Consider the following 17,216-nt stretch of genomic DNA (forward strand, 5'->3'; position numbering starts at 1 on the left):
CTATTGCCTTCAGTGCATAGCTCCCTTCCCAATCCCCCCACCTAACAGTCCACCTACAGTGCTGTATTTACGCACTAATTTATCAGCTCCCGCCTCCAATTCGCAGCTACCTACCTCACCTCCCCAAATCATCGAAGGAAGAGGCTGTGGCAGCTCCAACCTCTGTACGACAAGTACGCGGTTATTACAGCTAACAGTGATGATGGCAATGAGACCGACAATGTCCGTTTTCCGCTTCCAAGTTCATCTCGATTACCTGTTGTTTCATTCTAGTCTTCGATGGCGTATCCTGCTTTCTTTCAAATGTCGCAACCGCCTACTCCTGACCGGGACTCCCATTCAGAACACCATGCAAGAGGTGAGTCATGCGTGATGCTTATTCTTGTTCAGAAGATATCTTAGAATGGTTAGTTTCATTGCAACGTAACCCAGAGTCCATCCTAGCAGACGATTCGACGCGAACGAGATAGCTGGTCTATTCGGCACGTTCCTCTTCCAATCAGGACTCCAACTGAATGCATGAGCAAACTGCATTTTTCGACGTCCGGAACCATTCGAGAACACCATTACAATCCTCGGCATGGTACACAGAGAGCGGCACTATTTCCTGAAGGAACGCTACTCTCAAGGTTGCTGGAAACTGTTCGGCAGCCCACGACCGTTTTCTACCTTCTGGCTTGATGGAAACTCGGGGACTGCACTGCCTAATGATACCGAAGTGGAAGGGCGAAACGGGTCGTGGGCTGTCGAAGACTAGTTCCCTTCAAGAAAATCGATTGCGATATCTCGAATAGCGCACTAACTGAAACATGAGGTGTTCCTCTTACAGCACATTCAGTTGAAGAGAGATTCAGCTAGGATCCAGTTAAATCTACTGTGAAAACCAAGTTGGTGGGCAAATGAGTGTGTCACAGAGGCAACCACCGACTCGGTCTTGTCTGTACATTAAATCGGATCTACTGATGTGAGACCTGGGCGGTTTGTTTTGCTAGTTTCTTGGCGGACACTTAAAACCGTCCTTATTGTGAGACAGAGGAAGGACACCGTAATAGTTGTCTTAGGGTGTCTGTAATGTCACAAGTGTAGTATGTATGAATGAATGAAACCGGTTATTTTTAGGGCGCATATGGAGCCCGATCGGATGAGATGAGTTTCAAAACAACCACACAAAGGGAATTGACCATAGAANCAAAGGGATTGACCAAAAGAACTTTAACTAGTGTCTATGCCGTTCCATTGTCAACCTGAAGAAAACTTGGAATCGATGTAGACTCCTTTCTGAGTGGAACGAATGCACTATGTGTTCAAACGGCTTTCCGTATTATGTGTCGCGCGTTACCTTTGTCAGGGGACGAGATGGCGCAGTTGGTTAGAGTGCGAATTTACTGACCGGAAGGTCCGTGGTGCGAAGCCGACCCCTCTGCCTCTCGATTTCCCCTGTCTGGGCTTGGGCAACCTCGAAGTATCCCAGCCCTCATACTTCCTTCGGGTGGCATGGCAGCTAGGCACCGGAAGGGTGCTACAGCTGAACGCTTTTATCTGATGCATACACTACAGGTAGGATGCAAGACCGTTCCGGCCAATGGCCCGACAGTAGACACCGATTGGTCATATGGTCAATTTTGTTGCTAAGGTTCATCCCAAATGCAATTGACCTTGACAATCTGCTGGAGTACGAGAAACTGGAAGTAGAAGTGTCGGTTCCAAAAGACCTGAAGCTGAACGTGAAAACTGCGGAACAGTCGTCGTTTCAGCCTTAACACTCTTCCGGTGCCTAACTGCCATACCACCCGAAGGATGCACGAGGGCTGGGATATTGCCAGGTTGCGCAAGCCTAGAAAGGGGAAGTCGAGAGGTGGAGGTCGGGTTCGAACCACGAACCTTCCGGTCAGCAAATAGGCTCTCTAACAACTTGAGTCATCTCGCGCAGCGGTTTTCAAGCAGAATCAACCAGAGGAATCGCTTGCGTAGAACTAACTACATCGTTGGACGCAAGGGAATTTCAACTTCGTTATCTGAGAACAATGTCACAAGCAATACTGTTTGGATTGCGTGTTCCATTACTTGATGGGGAGCTATTATACTGTGCATTTGTAGCCTCGAATAAACGCTGTCTTGCCACGCAACACGTGCAGTGAAGACACTGTTCGTGAAAGACACGTTGCATTAAGTGAAGCAATTTCTCAGTCGACTCCAACTTTGAATTAACGGGGTGCCTGATGGCTTCAAGCACCGAATAAAGGATGTATGTTCTGCCAACCAATACGAAGGTTGCACTTGTCCATCCCCACGGGTGAAGTAGTCGCAGAATGTACACTTCACAGGAACACGCACAAAACACATTGGGAGTACGATGCGTCACAGTAAACTCACCTATTCTGCCAGCCGACGTATTAAAAGCTAAACCAGCTGCCTGGGACTTTTGCTCGTCAACTTGAACCGGCTTTTTCGTCAGCACGACGTCGATTGGTTCAATAACCGAAAGCAACACAACCGTACGGAGTTTACGCAGGTTCATATGCCCGAAACTCGTCAGTCACCTGCCCATCAGTAGCACGTTTCCGCTTTATTCTGCTCCAGCTCCGCGCAATTTTCACTGTAAAGCTACAGATGAGATACGACTATCTTGTGGGTGCGGTAGAAATGATGATAATTAAGGACGGGTTTGAGGTGAATGCTCTTGTTGAGTTCTGAAAGTCTTCTTATTGCTGAGTAGTCTATAATGAAAACGTTGCGATTCGTTAAAATCATTTTCTCCAAGAGTGTTTTCCAATCTGCCGTTCCGTTTTTTCCGTCATCTTCCTTGGACGGCATTGACTCTACTTTTTCGTCTCGCGTCTGTTGGTTCACTTCTTCAAGGTGTTCGACCTTCTTGGCTTTCTACATTCCGATACCGTGATGGATTTGTCCATTCTTGTCCATGGCCGAATATTCAGCAGTAGACACCAGGTGACCTAGCGCCCATACATGTGACCACTGCGTGATCATTCGACTGTTCGGACCGCTTTCTTGGCTGAAGGGGTCCCCGTGACTCCCTCTCTGTACTGGACTGGAGACATTGCAATAAATGGCGACTAATTGACGCTGCCTCTGACGTTCGTGCTGTTAGTTTCTTTCCAGACTCACTGAGTCAGCGCCGGGGCGTTTCTAGGCACATATTAGTTTCCATAGGCCAGCAAGCGGTCCTGCTGTTCTCACCCCAAGAAATATTAATTGAAGTTTATGTTTGTACAGCAGTTAGGCATCAGCGTCAACACTGACGTTGCTGCCGCTGCTGATTATAGTGGACCTATTTCATGTCGCTGCTTGGGAGTTTCTGCACATTGATAATGTGGTTGTAAGAACGCCGCGTAGAATCCAACGGCACCAACCACGCACTGAAACCACCACTTGCCACTGTAGCCTTGATGCGGGCAGTGGAATCAGAGAATCCAGGTTGATCTAATAGCTTGCTGGGCGAATATCGCTGTCACATGCTACGTGTCTGACCCTTCTTTCATGTTATCTACCCGATTTCCAGCTCTGGGCCTTGTTGCACTTCATCATGCCCACTCTATTCGATTCACATGATGAATTTGCCAATTGGTTCTCTCGCGACATCGAGTCTCAAGTGACCGCGACGAGTGCCGGCGGCAACGGCAGCGGAGGCGCTAGCAGCACCATGTCTTTGGCCACATCTCGCTTCACGGAGAATCAGCTCTCGCGATTGCATTTGATCTTAAAACCCTTCATGCTCCGACGCACGAAGGCTGAGGTGGAGCATGAAATATCCACCAAGGTGAGTGCGTTCAGTTAGTTTAATACGTGGCACAAAATCACACTGCTACTCAGTCCTGTGTACCGTGTGTGATGAGTGTTTACACTCCCGAAAAAGTGCCGTTTGGCATCCCCCTTGACATCTGTGAAGTGCGCGTTGTCGCTGTAAAGTGAGACAGTTTCACAGTTGTTTTCAGACCAGGTTGACTAAAAAAAGCCAATTCTCAAGATTATAATCGTTGCCGGTTCTGTTCATTTCCTGCGTCTTGCTGTGGGCAACTGTCTCATCAAGCATGCCTAAAGCAGCCCTGATATGTATTGACACTTCTGTTTGCGAAATGACCACAGATGAGGATACAGCTGCAGTTGAGCGCGGAGTTCTCAAGTCACATGAAATCATTCTGGAGCTTTACTTTTGTGTCAGACCTCTTTAGCCAGCTTGACTGCCATTTCCGGTGTTAAAACACAAGGAAGACACCTCTGTTTCATCTTGACTTGTTCTCTGCTACTCACTAGGCCTCAGTAGACTACTCACCCCTCAATGATCAAGATTTACTTGTGTGATGAAAAATAGGTTGTTGTCGTTAATGAAACACTCAAATGAGTCCTCGCTTATGGTACCTGTTTTGTGTTCTGTTTTTCTGAATTTGCCATCTGTTTGTTGTTCTACACAACACACACACACACCGATAGACAGAAATCACGCTCAACTGTCCACTGAGTCAACGTCAACAACTGCTGTATGAGCGCCTTCGTAACAAAATTCGCTTGGAAGATCTCAGCACAGTGATTGGTGCGAACGGTTTTGCCGAGATCGGACCGAATTCGACGGCACTCGAAGGCGCGGGTTCATCGTCCACGGCCCATCTAATCAATCTGGTGATGCAATTGCGCAAGGTTTGCAACCATCCGGATTTGTGGGAACGTCGAGAATCACGATTCTCTTGTATAACTGGCGCCGTTCAGCCATCCGAATCGGAGTTCGCCTCGTGTTTCGGTCCACACGATGCTGGTGCACCGTCCTGGACATTTCCACGATTGCTCTACGACGAAGGTAAGGCAGATGGGATGATCTGATTTGTGTCTAGGAAGCGACACTAGTCCATGTTTCTCTCAATGCTGTCCTCGTCATCCACTGTAACCATAGGCCCTGCTATCTGTCTCGAGCAGGTATGTTCACCTCAAGAACGTTCGTTATGCCTGTACGTTGATATGCACAAACCCAGGGTGTGAAGCTAAGGCGAATTGGGGCGTACAGCTCATTGTCATTCTGACAGGTCATCCCAAACAATCTGCAAAACTAACGTAGTATTTTACATGTCTACCGCCATATCCGTACGAATTGCTGCATTGCTTCTTATCATATCTTGGTTGTTTTAGACGTCTTGTTTGTTGACGAATTCCCCCGTCCGTGCCTTCAACACAATCTTGTGGCTTTGTTTTTCCACTAAAGTGATAGAGTTTATAGTGAGTTTTTGAGACCAGCACCGGGTTCACAGACTACCCTTTGTCGGTCCTTCCGGTGCAACAAAACTTTGATTCAAAGACGGCTAACAATTTACTGATTGCCTAATCGTTCAAGGTTCGTCGGCCGGTTGATATCTGAAGGACTCGTGAGCTAGAGTGACAATCACTGACCAGATACGCCACATTGAACAAGAGCTGTCGATTCTGGTGACTCCACACTTCTTTCTCTACAATGAAGGGGCGAAATGGCCCAAGTAGTTAGAGCGCGAATTTACTGACCGAAAGGTCTGTGGTTCGAACCCGACCTCTGTCTCTCGACTTCCGCTGTCTAGGCTTGGGCAACCTGGCAGTTTCCCAGCCCTCGTGCTTCCTTCTGGTCGCATGGCAGTTAGGCACCCGAAAGGGTCTACAGCTGAACGATTTTTTTCTCTACAATGACTCATTGGCATTAGTGAAAACGGCGCATTACTCGAAATCGGTGAGCTACACTAAATACTCCTAAAGAAGTTGACATCGATCAGAGAGGTGCGTCGGGAAAACAACTGATGTGAAAACAGTCTTTTTGAAGAGCGAACAGCCTTCTTTTCACGATCGAACCTTCTTCTGTTTCGTTGTTCAAATTGCTAAAGGGGTCCGGACCCTAACGTGCTATTGGAAATCTTGGACTTACAGACGCCAACAAATGAAATCACTTCGGTACCGGTGATGCTGCCAAGACGTTGAGCTGATCGAGTCAAGGGTCAACTGATCCCGTTGTAAGTTAACTTGACACTGCAGTCTTACACAATAGGGTGGTGTTAAGAGCACTTCGGATTCCTGAAAATTTTAAAGGGTAGACATTTTGAAGAGAAAAAACCGGCTGACCTACTCCCGTGCAGGACAGTACCAAAGTTTTACTTAGAACATGAATCCAACGGTCTACGTGTGGAACGAGGGATGCGTGAAATCCCTGCATCTCAGCAACATCCGAAGTAGATTCTGTGTATTCCTGTGGGCTATGTGGTAATTTGGAGCACAGCACAAGGCGGTGACCGAGTGAGTATCAGCGTCGTGTGGCTCAGTGACGTCAACAACATCTTTAATCCAATTACGTGTGATGCAATTGAAGCTGCAGACTGCGAATTGCGATACAAATTTAAGGCTCGTTAAACGAGTTCCTTACCGGTGTAACTACTGTGGCATACCTCGTTCATCTGGGCAAGCGAAATATCGTGGAATCGAATCCTGTCAATCCAATTAGGGTCATTTGAAAAAAACCGGGGGGTAGGGGTGAAAACCCCAACCAACCAAAGGTCTCAGCATCCCTCTTTCACAACTTTCTTAGCACTAGCTCACGCACACAGACTGACAGAAGGTTCAAACGAAGTTCAAGAGGGACCATCAAATGAACCGAACCAGAAGAACTAGACCCTAGCCTGGACCAAAACACAAGTAGGTATCCCAACGACCCAACACTTGTTCAACCACTCAAACATACTAAAATCCCTTGACCGACACCCAACAGAGATTTAGCTTGACTTAGCTGATTGGTTCTCCTTCCGCCTTAAACCTCGATCAAACTCGAAACCTAGTCACTTGGCGTGACGAAGCTTTTGTGACAGAAGCAAAACGTTGCTCAGCAATAAATCTACCGAAAACTTTTTCGGAAATCGAATCCTGCCTCTTCACGTCTCCTGAAAGTTCAAATTCAAGTATCATCCACACCAACGTCAACCTAGTTTGTCGTCTAAAGGCTTTAGTTTTATGATTATATAAACCCCCCAAGAAGGACAACTGTCCTATGCAGTGCACAGCAACGTCCTTCATTTCATGAAGAGAGGATAATCCCCCGAAGGTTGCGAATTAGACCAATTCCAGTTATATCTTTCTCATGTCCGTTAGTTTACAGACTGGATTTCGAGACCATTCAACCTCAAGCGAGTAAAAATCTCGGTTTTCAATAGTAGTCTTGATTCGCCCCGACGTTTCAGTATGACATTGTACGGTCTGTCTCATGGTAAAATTTACGGACGGTGCATCGCACTAGTTGTTCAAAAGCCTTTTCTTACCCCTTTATAACTCATTTAGGCCTCATCCCAAACCTGAGTTGGTCCCTTCCTGGTGGACCTACGTCCATCTCGTTGCACCCAGACCAGCCACGCTCAGATCCACTGGATTTTACGGTGTCTACTATTTTTCATCCAGCTTACGTTCACCAAGATTTGTGGCACCATGATGATTTAGAGCCAGATCTTGGTCCCGCTGGCAGCGATATTCGGCGCACAGGGGGACACCAACGAACCGAATCACCGGATAAATGTAAGTGACGGTTGCTTTTAACTCGTTAGCCTCGTTTACCGTTAATTTTGTTTGACTTTCTACTGTCGGTTTCTTTTGAAGGTTTTTCCTTCATCAGACTCATGGATCTATCTCCATCAGAATTGTCCACTGCCGTCGTGACCCGCGGCCTATCGTTGTGGTTGGATTCACGATGGCGCTCAACTACCGGGGCGAACGCATTGGGTCATACGTCGCTACCAACCAGTTTCGACCGCAGCTCCCGCATTCATTCATTCATCTACGATCAGATGGTACCTTACCTGTCCTTGTGGTACCTAATATCCTACTCCCACCTATTTGTGCCTCGATACAAGCCATCCGGATGGGGTTGCTTCTCGTACTTCGCTGCAGATGAGCCGGACTTTACCGCACCATCAATAGCAACCGATTTCCTAAAACCCATGTGTATCCCCAAGGTAAGTTATCCGTTACAAAGGAAGTATACAGTAACTCACCTTGCGTCTTGAGTTCCAACTCCAACTGGTGGGGTGTGCTCATTGCTTGAAGGGCATTGGTTAACAAATCCACCTATCGACGGCTCGGTTCTCGTTCGAACCGTCCTGCTTCTTGCGCTCAAAGGACGCCACAGTAGGCTGCCTCTCACAATTTCACAAGAAAGTTGTTCTCTTTTTGTTGAGAGTTTGCAATATAAGTTGAACCGCCGCGTGATCAGCAAGATCGACCCCCTTTTGAGGGTTCTCCTTCCCTCTTTGTTTCGCAATAGAACCGTTATCTGTTCCTAGGACGTACGCACGGGCCTAAGCGGGAGCGCTCGAAAGGCTGAGGTTGAGTTCAAACTACGCGAATTTCTTCGATCGAAATCAGACCGCTACCAAAACGGCCTGTTTTTGTGTCGCGAGCTCCGAATGGCAAGATGCCGACAGGCATTCAGAAGGGATCATCCCTCAATAAATCAACGTTGTCCGAAGAATTTATTGTTCTTTTTATCCTTGATGTGGGCCCACTTAGCTCTTGCTTTTGGTGGAGTATGCAATGACACCGGTTTATCTTTTCCCAGGGAAGTTACACGTAACATGCTTATTAAATTTTCATTCACCCCTGCAACGGTGCCACCCATACTGCTTTATGGATCAGCAACGTGGCATCTGAGTGCAATGGACATAAGTACGCCATCGAGTCTGGTGGGAACATTGGATAAGCAATATTGAGGTACGTCTGATAGTTCTAGGAGAAATGAATTCTCCGGCCATGGAGGTGCTCTATAGGCATGTACTTCGTACGCCAGAGGACCGTTTGCCTCGAAGGGCTCTTTTTACCAAGCCCTGTGATAGCGACCGAGAGGTGGACAGTCTGTTGCAACGAAGTACGAAATAAAGTGAGGCGGTCTACAGCTGCCGCCTACCTGGGGGTGTACTCAGGGACTCGATTCAACACTGGTTGTCACGTTCATGGATCAAAGCCATCGCTTTCGGTGCATAGCTGCTCAGTTTTCCAAACTAACCGATCATGCCACCGTCTCCGGTGCTAGGCTATCTTCAGCGTTTTCCGACTTCCTAGTAACCGAGACTGTAGCAGCTGGAATCAGCGTGCCCTTGGAACATGGCTTATAAGTAGTAAACTTACAAAGTAATTTTCGAGAAATACACTAATTTGCAAATTAATTTGGTTCTCACCGGAGATTCAACTGAATCTGTCGTTTATGATAGTCTACAACTGAAAGTGCTGCACACAGACCGCCTCATGTTGGCACGATATTGGAGATATCGGAGTATATTTTCATAAAAGAAACTACTCACAAGGTTGCTGAAAACTCTTCGACAACCCACGACCGGTTTCGGCAGTCCCCGAGTTTCCGTCAACTTTATGATCTACTTGAACACAAATTGCACTGTTTTCGAGGAATACACTCATTTGCAAATCAATTTGGTTCTCACGAGAGACTCAACGGAATCTCTCGTCGATGAGCTCCAAGGAGGGCGAAACCGGTCGTGGGTTGTCGAGGAGTTTTCAGCAACCTTGTGAGTAGTTTCCTTTACAAAGATATTCTTATTGGCCCACTGAGACTAGGCTGAACTATGGATAATAGGTTATGCGGAGCATTCAGTTGTTTCGAAATAGTATAGTGCCAGCATTTTTGATGGGCCATTTAACGTAAAATTTACTGAGCAGGATAGTTTGCAGATAAGGATCTCCATTGTGGTGTTTTATATATTTATGAGTCGAACAGCCGTTTCTGGAACCGGCCTGTTTTTCTGCATAACCTTGAGAAGGAGGGGCTATGTCTGTGAGGTTAGCATTGCGCTCACTGTCGCGGTTTTCCTCTTGGGCGGTCGGGGCTTATTAGCTGTGTCATGTCTAGAGACCGGTAACTTATGAACAGTTCGTCCTTGGTCGTTAGTGTGACAGTTTTTTCTCTATTTTCCGCATAGGTGGTTCTTCAACCCACGCATCTTCACGTTCGAGTACCCTGGTTCTGCGAACGTGAAACTCGGCTGTCCTTCCCGCAAAGAGTTCGGCAATCAGTTTCCAACACATTCACGGTTCCTGATTTTTTCATCTCCTGCCAGAGAATGTTCCCCCTAACCGTCAAACCCGTACCCGTGGCCACGAGAGTCTCGGATTCGGGCAAGCTGGTTACCTTGGATGCACTGTTGAATCGGTTGAAGCCAGAAGGTCACCGTGTACTAATCTATTCTCAGATGACAAGAATGATTGACATACTGGAGGTAAGTGTTGTGACTTGGTGAGCGGTAGTGCAACTCTGTATCGGTCCCTTGGCTTCCTGCTCCGCCCACTATGGTATATCAAAAGGCACAGTAAATCTATACTGTCCTCTATGGAGACAAAGGAAAATTACTACAACTGTATTTATAGGGTAGTCACGGAGTGTTCCACAAGGTCGTGCTAGAATCTCCGTGAGGGGAGGGGGAAGTGTCAAGTCAAAGATGTTCGACTCGGATTGGCTGGCATTCTAACCAATCAGAGCATACCTTCGTTTGGTCCGTTTCGTGCACGTGATACATCCGTCCAAATGATGTGATGTTCGGTTATTAGGGACGGCTGGCCTCTGGACAGTAAGCATTGTGTATCTTCCTGTATCCACTTAGGACCTGTCCACTTCATGGTCCGTACAGAGCGAGTTACTTCATTCCTAGTCACAACCTAATTTCTTTATGTTTTTGCACTTCTGTTCATTCGTAATCATAATCGGTTGCATAATTCGCCGTTGTGGAAACATCAGCTGGTTGAAGACTCGCAATGCTTCGGCAACTGTGTGCACCCACTCATTCCTTATGTAGATTTTGCTGAATGGGAGTTTCCAAGAGTGCATCACTGTTGATCCACCGGCTATTGTTCATTTGCTTCCGCTGTTTTACCACGTACACAGGACTTTATGATCTATCGAAAACATGCCTATCTCCGACTGGACGGTTCATCGCGTCTGTGCGATCGCCGTGACATGGTAGCCCAATGGCAGTCCAGTTCGCGCTGGTTCGTCTTTCTACTATCAACACGTGCGGGCGGACTGGGGATAAATCTGACCGCAGCGGACACCGTGATTTTCTATGACTCCGACTGGAATCCAACGGTTGATCAGCAAGCTATGGATCGAGCGCACCGTCTGGGACAAACAAAACCGGTAAGCGTCGGATCGTTTCTATGTGTTTAACGGGCAAAATTTTGCCCGCACACTGGATGCCTATCGCTGGTGTTCTGATTTTTTTAGGAACCGGCCTTTTTTAGTTTCTGTTCTTGTTGCTCTCTCCCTCCAGTTTGTTCTGAATGAACGGTCCTCATTGTTGCACCTATTGGTGTTCATCAATAATTCGGCTTTAACATCCAGCTACCATGCCACCCGAAGGGAGCATGCGGGCTGAGATACTGCCAAGTTGCCCAACAACTGAGAGGAGCAGTCGAGACATCGGTCATAGGCTCGCACTACGCGGGCCTTACCGTGATGCGACGGTTGGCGCACTCAGCTATCCATTGAGCTATACTGGGGAGTGCCCCCGCGACACTCACAGAATCTCTCATACCAGGTTGTTCAATGACTAGAGGTCTGACGAACACAGTCCCCTGGCCCTCCAGGTTGGGGGTGGAACGTGTGTAGCGACTTGTTCCGTAGAAATGGTGATGCATTTGCATTTCCCGCCAAAAACCGCTGCCTTAGGTTTTTGAGCCAAAAGTTGAGGACCCTAATCGTCCTCCTGTCTAGATGTGGGCGCCCTGACAGTATCCCAGCCCACGTACAACCATGGCACTTGCAACTATGTGCCGCGCGAGTGAAAACCTCCTTTCAAAGGACCTTGCTGGTTCGGAAATTGAAAACCCATGGCTGCTGTACAAGACACCTCGCATGTTTTCGTGGTGCAGATCTAGGTGTGTGTTGCCGTAACGGCGCTACAAATGGTAAATCTGTTCCAGACCATCAAGGTTTGCGCACTGATTTCGGTAACTAACTTCCGTCGCAGTTATCTTACACCTACCGAGATCTGAACTGGGTGTTTCTGCGTAAATTGGATGGGATGCATTCCTCCACATCGTAGATTAAAGCACATGCCATTAACCCTGCTTTCTCTTCATCTAAGAAGTTGGGGATAATGCATACTCAAGGTCAAGAAGTGTCTCACCAGCAGGGATTTGAGTGCCAGCTTCGGCGTCCATCCCAGCAGTCTATTAATGGTCAGTTTGGTAGACAGATGGCGCTTGGGTATTCGTTTTGACACTGGCTGTTTGTAGGGAAGCAATCGAGCAGTCCCCATTGAACACCATGTCATTTGTCTAAATATAAGTGACGGCTTTCGAAAACCGCTGGGGCCTACTTGTTGAGCAGTCGAACAAGGTAAGTCCGTGTTGACGAGAATGCTGTACAACAGACACACCTCGATCTACGTAGGTCTTCCAATTTGGTACTGGGTATGACATTAACCGGAGAATGGGTAATGAGTAGCTGTGCAGTAGTTCAACCTTTCCTCACCTCTGTGCAGGTAACTGTCTATCGCTTGGTGTGTCAAAACACTATCGAGGGACGTATGATGCAACGAGCCGAGGAGAAACGTGCCATGCAACAGATGGTTATCCACTCAGGTCAGGATAACGGAGCCAGGAGCTTGCTGCCAGCCAAACAAAGCACTGATCAGTTAACCTCTTCTGACATGGTATCTCTGTTACTGGACGATGATGAACTGGTCAAACGGTAAGCCACTGTTCATATGAAACCAACTACAAACGCCTGAATTCATCTGAAACATGCTGTATTTGTGCTCACCCGATTGGTTGGCTTTAACAAACCCTGCTTTCTGCTTCCAGACTACAACTTCGTCGACAGCAACAGGCACAACGGTGTCGTCCCGCGCGAAATCCAGCCGCGGCGCGGATACTGGTGGGCAGCATGGCATCAACGTCGTCCACGACGAGTTTTCCCACAGCTACTGCCGTTGAGTCGGGTGGTGATCCGGTCGCACAGAACTCCACTCCCTCCTACATTCAGGAAAGTCAACTGGAACGCAAGCGTTCCGCCGTCAACCTTGATCAGGTAGGCTCACCTCCGACCGCGAACCTTTTTTTTATCACGCTCAAAACGTCATTGTATGTTTGTGTGCAATTGGGGACACCGGATGAACCCGTCATTGGGGTTCATTGCAAATCAGTTTGGTTTTCACGAGAGACTCAACTGAATCTCTCGTTTATGATAGTCTACAACTGAAAGTGCTGCACATAGGCCGCCTCATGTTGGCAGATATTCGAGATATTGCAGTATATTTTCATAAAGAAAGCTACTCACAAGGTTGCTGAAACCTTTTCGACAGCCCACGACCGGGTTCGTCCTTCTTGGGGCTCATCAGGTAGGCGCAGTCCCCGAGTTTCCGTCAACCTTATGGTCTACTTGAACCCAAATTGCACTGTTTTCGAGAAATACACTCATTTGCAAATCAATTTAGTTTTCACGAGAGACTCAACTGAATCTCTCGTTGATGAGCCCCAAGAAGGGCGAAACCGGTCGTGGGTTGTCGAGTTTTCAGCAACCTTGTGAGTAGTTTCCCTTATGAAACTGAAACTGTTATTATGCTTCCACTAGCACGCCAACCTTGGAAATATTCTTGGAACTGTGGGGCAGCCAATGCTGATAGGTCAAAGACAGAGCTCTCATGGAAATTGGCCATGTTACGGTGGATTTTCGTTTAAACGATATGGCACCAAACCTTTTCTGCGCACAGAGGTAACCCATCCGAATATTGTCTGCATAAAAAATGCCTAAGGAAGGGGGATTCTGATCTGTGAATATCTGCATTTGCCGATCCAGTATGTAGCTCTCGTTTCTGTTTGATTTTCCTTCGCAGACTCCAAACCACTCCACGGGAGAAAAGAAGCCACGAGTAGAATGGGATCCAATAACTATGAGGGGAATTGAATCCAGTTGACTGAAATTTTACATATTTATGCATTTCTTTTGTACAGTCCGTCCTTGCGTATTTGATGCTTCTGATACAAAAGACTCTTTGGTTTTGTTTTTGCCCCCAAAACGTCGATTTGGGACTATCCCTGGATGTTTTCGATTAGGCACTGGTCGGTCGGATTGCATACGGCGGGACTAGAGAGTTGGACTTTAGCGTTTGAAGTAGACTCATTTTTGCTTGTGTAGGTATTGTTAGTTGTGTATGTCATGGTTGTACAAGGGCTGGGATACTGCCAGGGCGCCCACACATAGATAGGAGGACGATTAGGGTCCTCAACTAAAGCCTTTGGCTCAAAAGCCCAACCGCAAGGCAGCTGGGTTCGTCTGGGAATGCAAGCGCATTGCCATTTTTTTTACGGAACACGTCGCCATACATGTTCCAACCCTCAACAAGAAGGGCCGGGAGACTGTGTTCGTCAGAGCTCAACCCATGGTCCAACCTGGTATGATACTCTGTGAGTGTCGTGCGGACATCTCCCAGTATAGCTCAATGGGCCGCCGCCACACCACGGTAAGGTCCAGTCTCTTCGTGACGGGTAGGTATTCGATCTCTGTCATCTCTCACGGGTTTGTAGGCTATTCGCGTGGAACAGCCATGCAGCTGCGGATAACCGTTTTCACGGTAGGCTGCCGAGAACACCATGCGCTCTCTAGAAACTTATCTCCTGAGAAAGTACCGTACTGGCGAACTGCAGAATAGCAAGTCATTTTGATTGTGTCCAAAAGGCTGAACTTCGAGCCTGAATGGGATTGGCCTCACATGAAGAAGGCTCGGAAAACTTACGATTGCAAGTTGACTTATGTCAGTTCAGTTGCTTGCTTCAGTCACTTGACTTCGGTCATTGGAAAGTGGAAGACAGTCCAGTATTGGGGGTGATGTCGGTTAGTTCGGATCATATGTTGCTCTGAAGGGGCGGAAAACTGAGCAGCTACGCACTAAATGCAGCAGATTCGATGCACGAGCACCACTGACTGCGTGATCAAGCCAGTGACACTAACCGTTGACCCCCGGGGTCTCTACTTAGTGAGACGATAGTTGCTGGCCTGTCTGAGTGTACTGGTTAGTGTTTTCCTACTTCTTTATCGAATCATAGAGCTCTCCGGGGCAGACGGTTCTCTGGCATACGAAGTACATATCCGGAAGTAACTAACTAACACATCGTGGGAAGGTTCCTTTTCCAAAGACCAATCAGCCCACCTCAGGATTGCTCATCTGATGCTTCCACCAGAACTGTCCAATGCTTCAGACACACGGATGACCAATACTGACAGATTCCGTATTTCCTCATCGCGTAAAGGCCTAGTTTCCGATCCATAAAGAATTACGGATCGAACCGCAGCAGTGTACACTATCGGTAGCGTTCAAGCTTACACCTCGCCGGTGCCATATATTCCGAGGGTTGGCAAAAGTTGCCGTGATCTTCCCGCCCTCAGCCAGCCCACCGTAACTTACACAAATGGCCAGACAGACAAACTTATCTACCACGTCGATTGGCCGGTTTGGGATTGATCCCGCTCATTTTCTTAGCAGCACTTTACACTGTAGACGAGGCGCATACCAAGGCGCACAATAGTTTGACTTATTCGGAATAGCTTGCATTTTTGAGGGATCTGAACCAAGAACAGTGACATGATCCGTGAAGTCATTGTCTGTGAGCGGACGCCCTGCGAGCACTTCGATCCCTGGGGTCTCAGTGTCAAGCACAGAAGTTCCAAGCAGTACGCAAACGACAAAGTTGGAGAGGGCAGCCTTGTCTTACCCCGCTGGATGTGGTGAACTCTTGCTGTTTGCGCACAGGCCCTCGCGTAAGGTGCCCTCATAAGGGATGAATTTAGTAGGGAGCCCTTTAATCGTCAAGCACTGCCATAATTTTTGATAATACAGGAAAGAAGGCCGCTCTGTTCAAGAACTTATCTCAAGGTCAAGTTAGGGTCATTGCATCTTGGACCAGGTAGAAACGCAGTAGCTCCTGTCAAGTCATAAGTAGCCTGTTTTCAAGTTTGCTGTAGTGTGAATTAGACATGAGAACCAGATCAAAATGAATGGGATAGGGAGTGAAGGTGTACAGTAGTTTGCCAGGACGAGCTGGAAAACAGCACACTACTGGTTGCATTGAAATCAACTCCGCGTGAATGTCGACACTCATTGAAAACACACGCGATAAACAGACCGAGAATCCGTTTAACGAGTAACGACACCAAACATCCCCAAGACTAATTCGCCATGTTACAGGGGCAACCGTACTACCACCGTGGTAACAGCGGAACGACCGATCTCTTCCCAATGTGATGCTCAGCTAAAACGTCACCCCGAAGATGTAGTGGAACACCGGCAGCGCAGTATAGTGAGGGGAGGAATGTGACACGACGGACAGGGCCTCACACAGGTAAAATCATCTCAACGCGAATGCTGTTCATGTGGTTTTTTCTACGTCGGAAGGATCCTGCTGACCAAATTACCGAGTACTGACGTAGGTTCCCAACATGACGCTGGGGACAGTTGCCGCAGGTTCCCTGAAATTTTGATGTGCAAGAAGCCACACGTAATCCTTAGCTCCGGAAGTAACCAAACGTTCTCTTTTGCACATGGCATGAATTCGTTCACTCGCGGTAGCTCAGTGGTTAGGGTGCCAACTTACTGACCACAAGGTCCGTGGTTCGGACCCAGCCTCTGCATCTCCACTAATTCTATCTAGGCTTAGGCAACTTAGTAGTATCCGAACCTTTGTGCTTCCTTCGGGTAGCATGGCAGCTAGCCACCGAAGGGGTTTAACAGCTGACCGAATTCGTTCAATCGAGTCCCGACCACGGACTGGAATGTCTGCTGAATGGAACTGGTCCGAAAAGGTGACCCAGAGACTAAGAATATGCGGTCAATATTGTTTATGTGTGTTCGGGCACCGTTGAATTACAGCTCTCTCAATCTGTTGTCTACATTAAAGCGACCATTTTGTGTGTGTTCTGATGGGCCGTCAGATGCTCGGATGTTAGCATTCCGCGAGAGTGTTGAACAAGCTGAGACAATCAATTTTATGTGCGCCAAAGTTACTGACTCAGAACACCTGTCTACCTTGGCACTACCACCCGAATATTCCGTCCTCCCTCTGGATGTCTGCCCCTTTTTTGTTCTAACCTTATTTGCCAGTGAGTAAAGCTGTGAATGTACGTTTTACGTGACTAGCTGAAGAGAGATGTTGATATCTCGTCCGTTGTCTTCTCGTAGTTTTGAAGAAGGTTGAATGCGTGCTCGTTGTTC

General features: G+C 47.7%; 2 protein-coding genes across 2 annotated transcripts in view; one reads left to right on the forward strand and one right to left on the reverse strand.

The window, feature by feature from the left end:
- T265_10399 (hypothetical protein) overlaps nucleotides 1-2,518 on the reverse strand; it is a gene marked incomplete at both ends in the record, with an annotated part of 13,144 nt that extends 10,626 nt beyond the window's left edge. The window contains one exon of the mRNA XM_009176763.1: nucleotides 2,374-2,518. Within this exon, the coding sequence (XP_009175027.1) occupies nucleotides 2,374-2,518 (145 nt within the window). The remainder of the gene's footprint in view (nucleotides 1-2,373) is intronic.
- T265_10398 (hypothetical protein) overlaps nucleotides 1-17,216 on the forward strand; it is a gene marked incomplete at both ends in the record, with an annotated part of 42,201 nt that overhangs the window by 17,454 nt on the left and 7,531 nt on the right. The window contains 11 exons of the mRNA XM_009176762.1: nucleotides 274-358; nucleotides 3,521-3,778; nucleotides 4,450-4,810; nucleotides 7,291-7,521; nucleotides 7,603-7,958; nucleotides 9,933-10,229; nucleotides 10,892-11,143; nucleotides 12,492-12,700; nucleotides 12,814-13,039; nucleotides 14,229-14,496; nucleotides 16,575-16,727. Of these exons, the coding sequence (XP_009175026.1) occupies nucleotides 274-358; nucleotides 3,521-3,778; nucleotides 4,450-4,810; nucleotides 7,291-7,521; nucleotides 7,603-7,958; nucleotides 9,933-10,229; nucleotides 10,892-11,143; nucleotides 12,492-12,700; nucleotides 12,814-13,039; nucleotides 14,229-14,496; nucleotides 16,575-16,727 (2,696 nt within the window). The remainder of the gene's footprint in view (nucleotides 1-273; nucleotides 359-3,520; nucleotides 3,779-4,449; nucleotides 4,811-7,290; nucleotides 7,522-7,602; nucleotides 7,959-9,932; nucleotides 10,230-10,891; nucleotides 11,144-12,491; nucleotides 12,701-12,813; nucleotides 13,040-14,228; nucleotides 14,497-16,574; nucleotides 16,728-17,216) is intronic.

This window comes from Opisthorchis viverrini (genome assembly GCF_000715545.1).
Source record: "Opisthorchis viverrini unplaced genomic scaffold opera_v5_371, whole genome shotgun sequence".
In the NCBI taxonomy this organism is placed as follows: Eukaryota; Metazoa; Platyhelminthes; class Trematoda; order Opisthorchiida; family Opisthorchiidae; genus Opisthorchis; species Opisthorchis viverrini.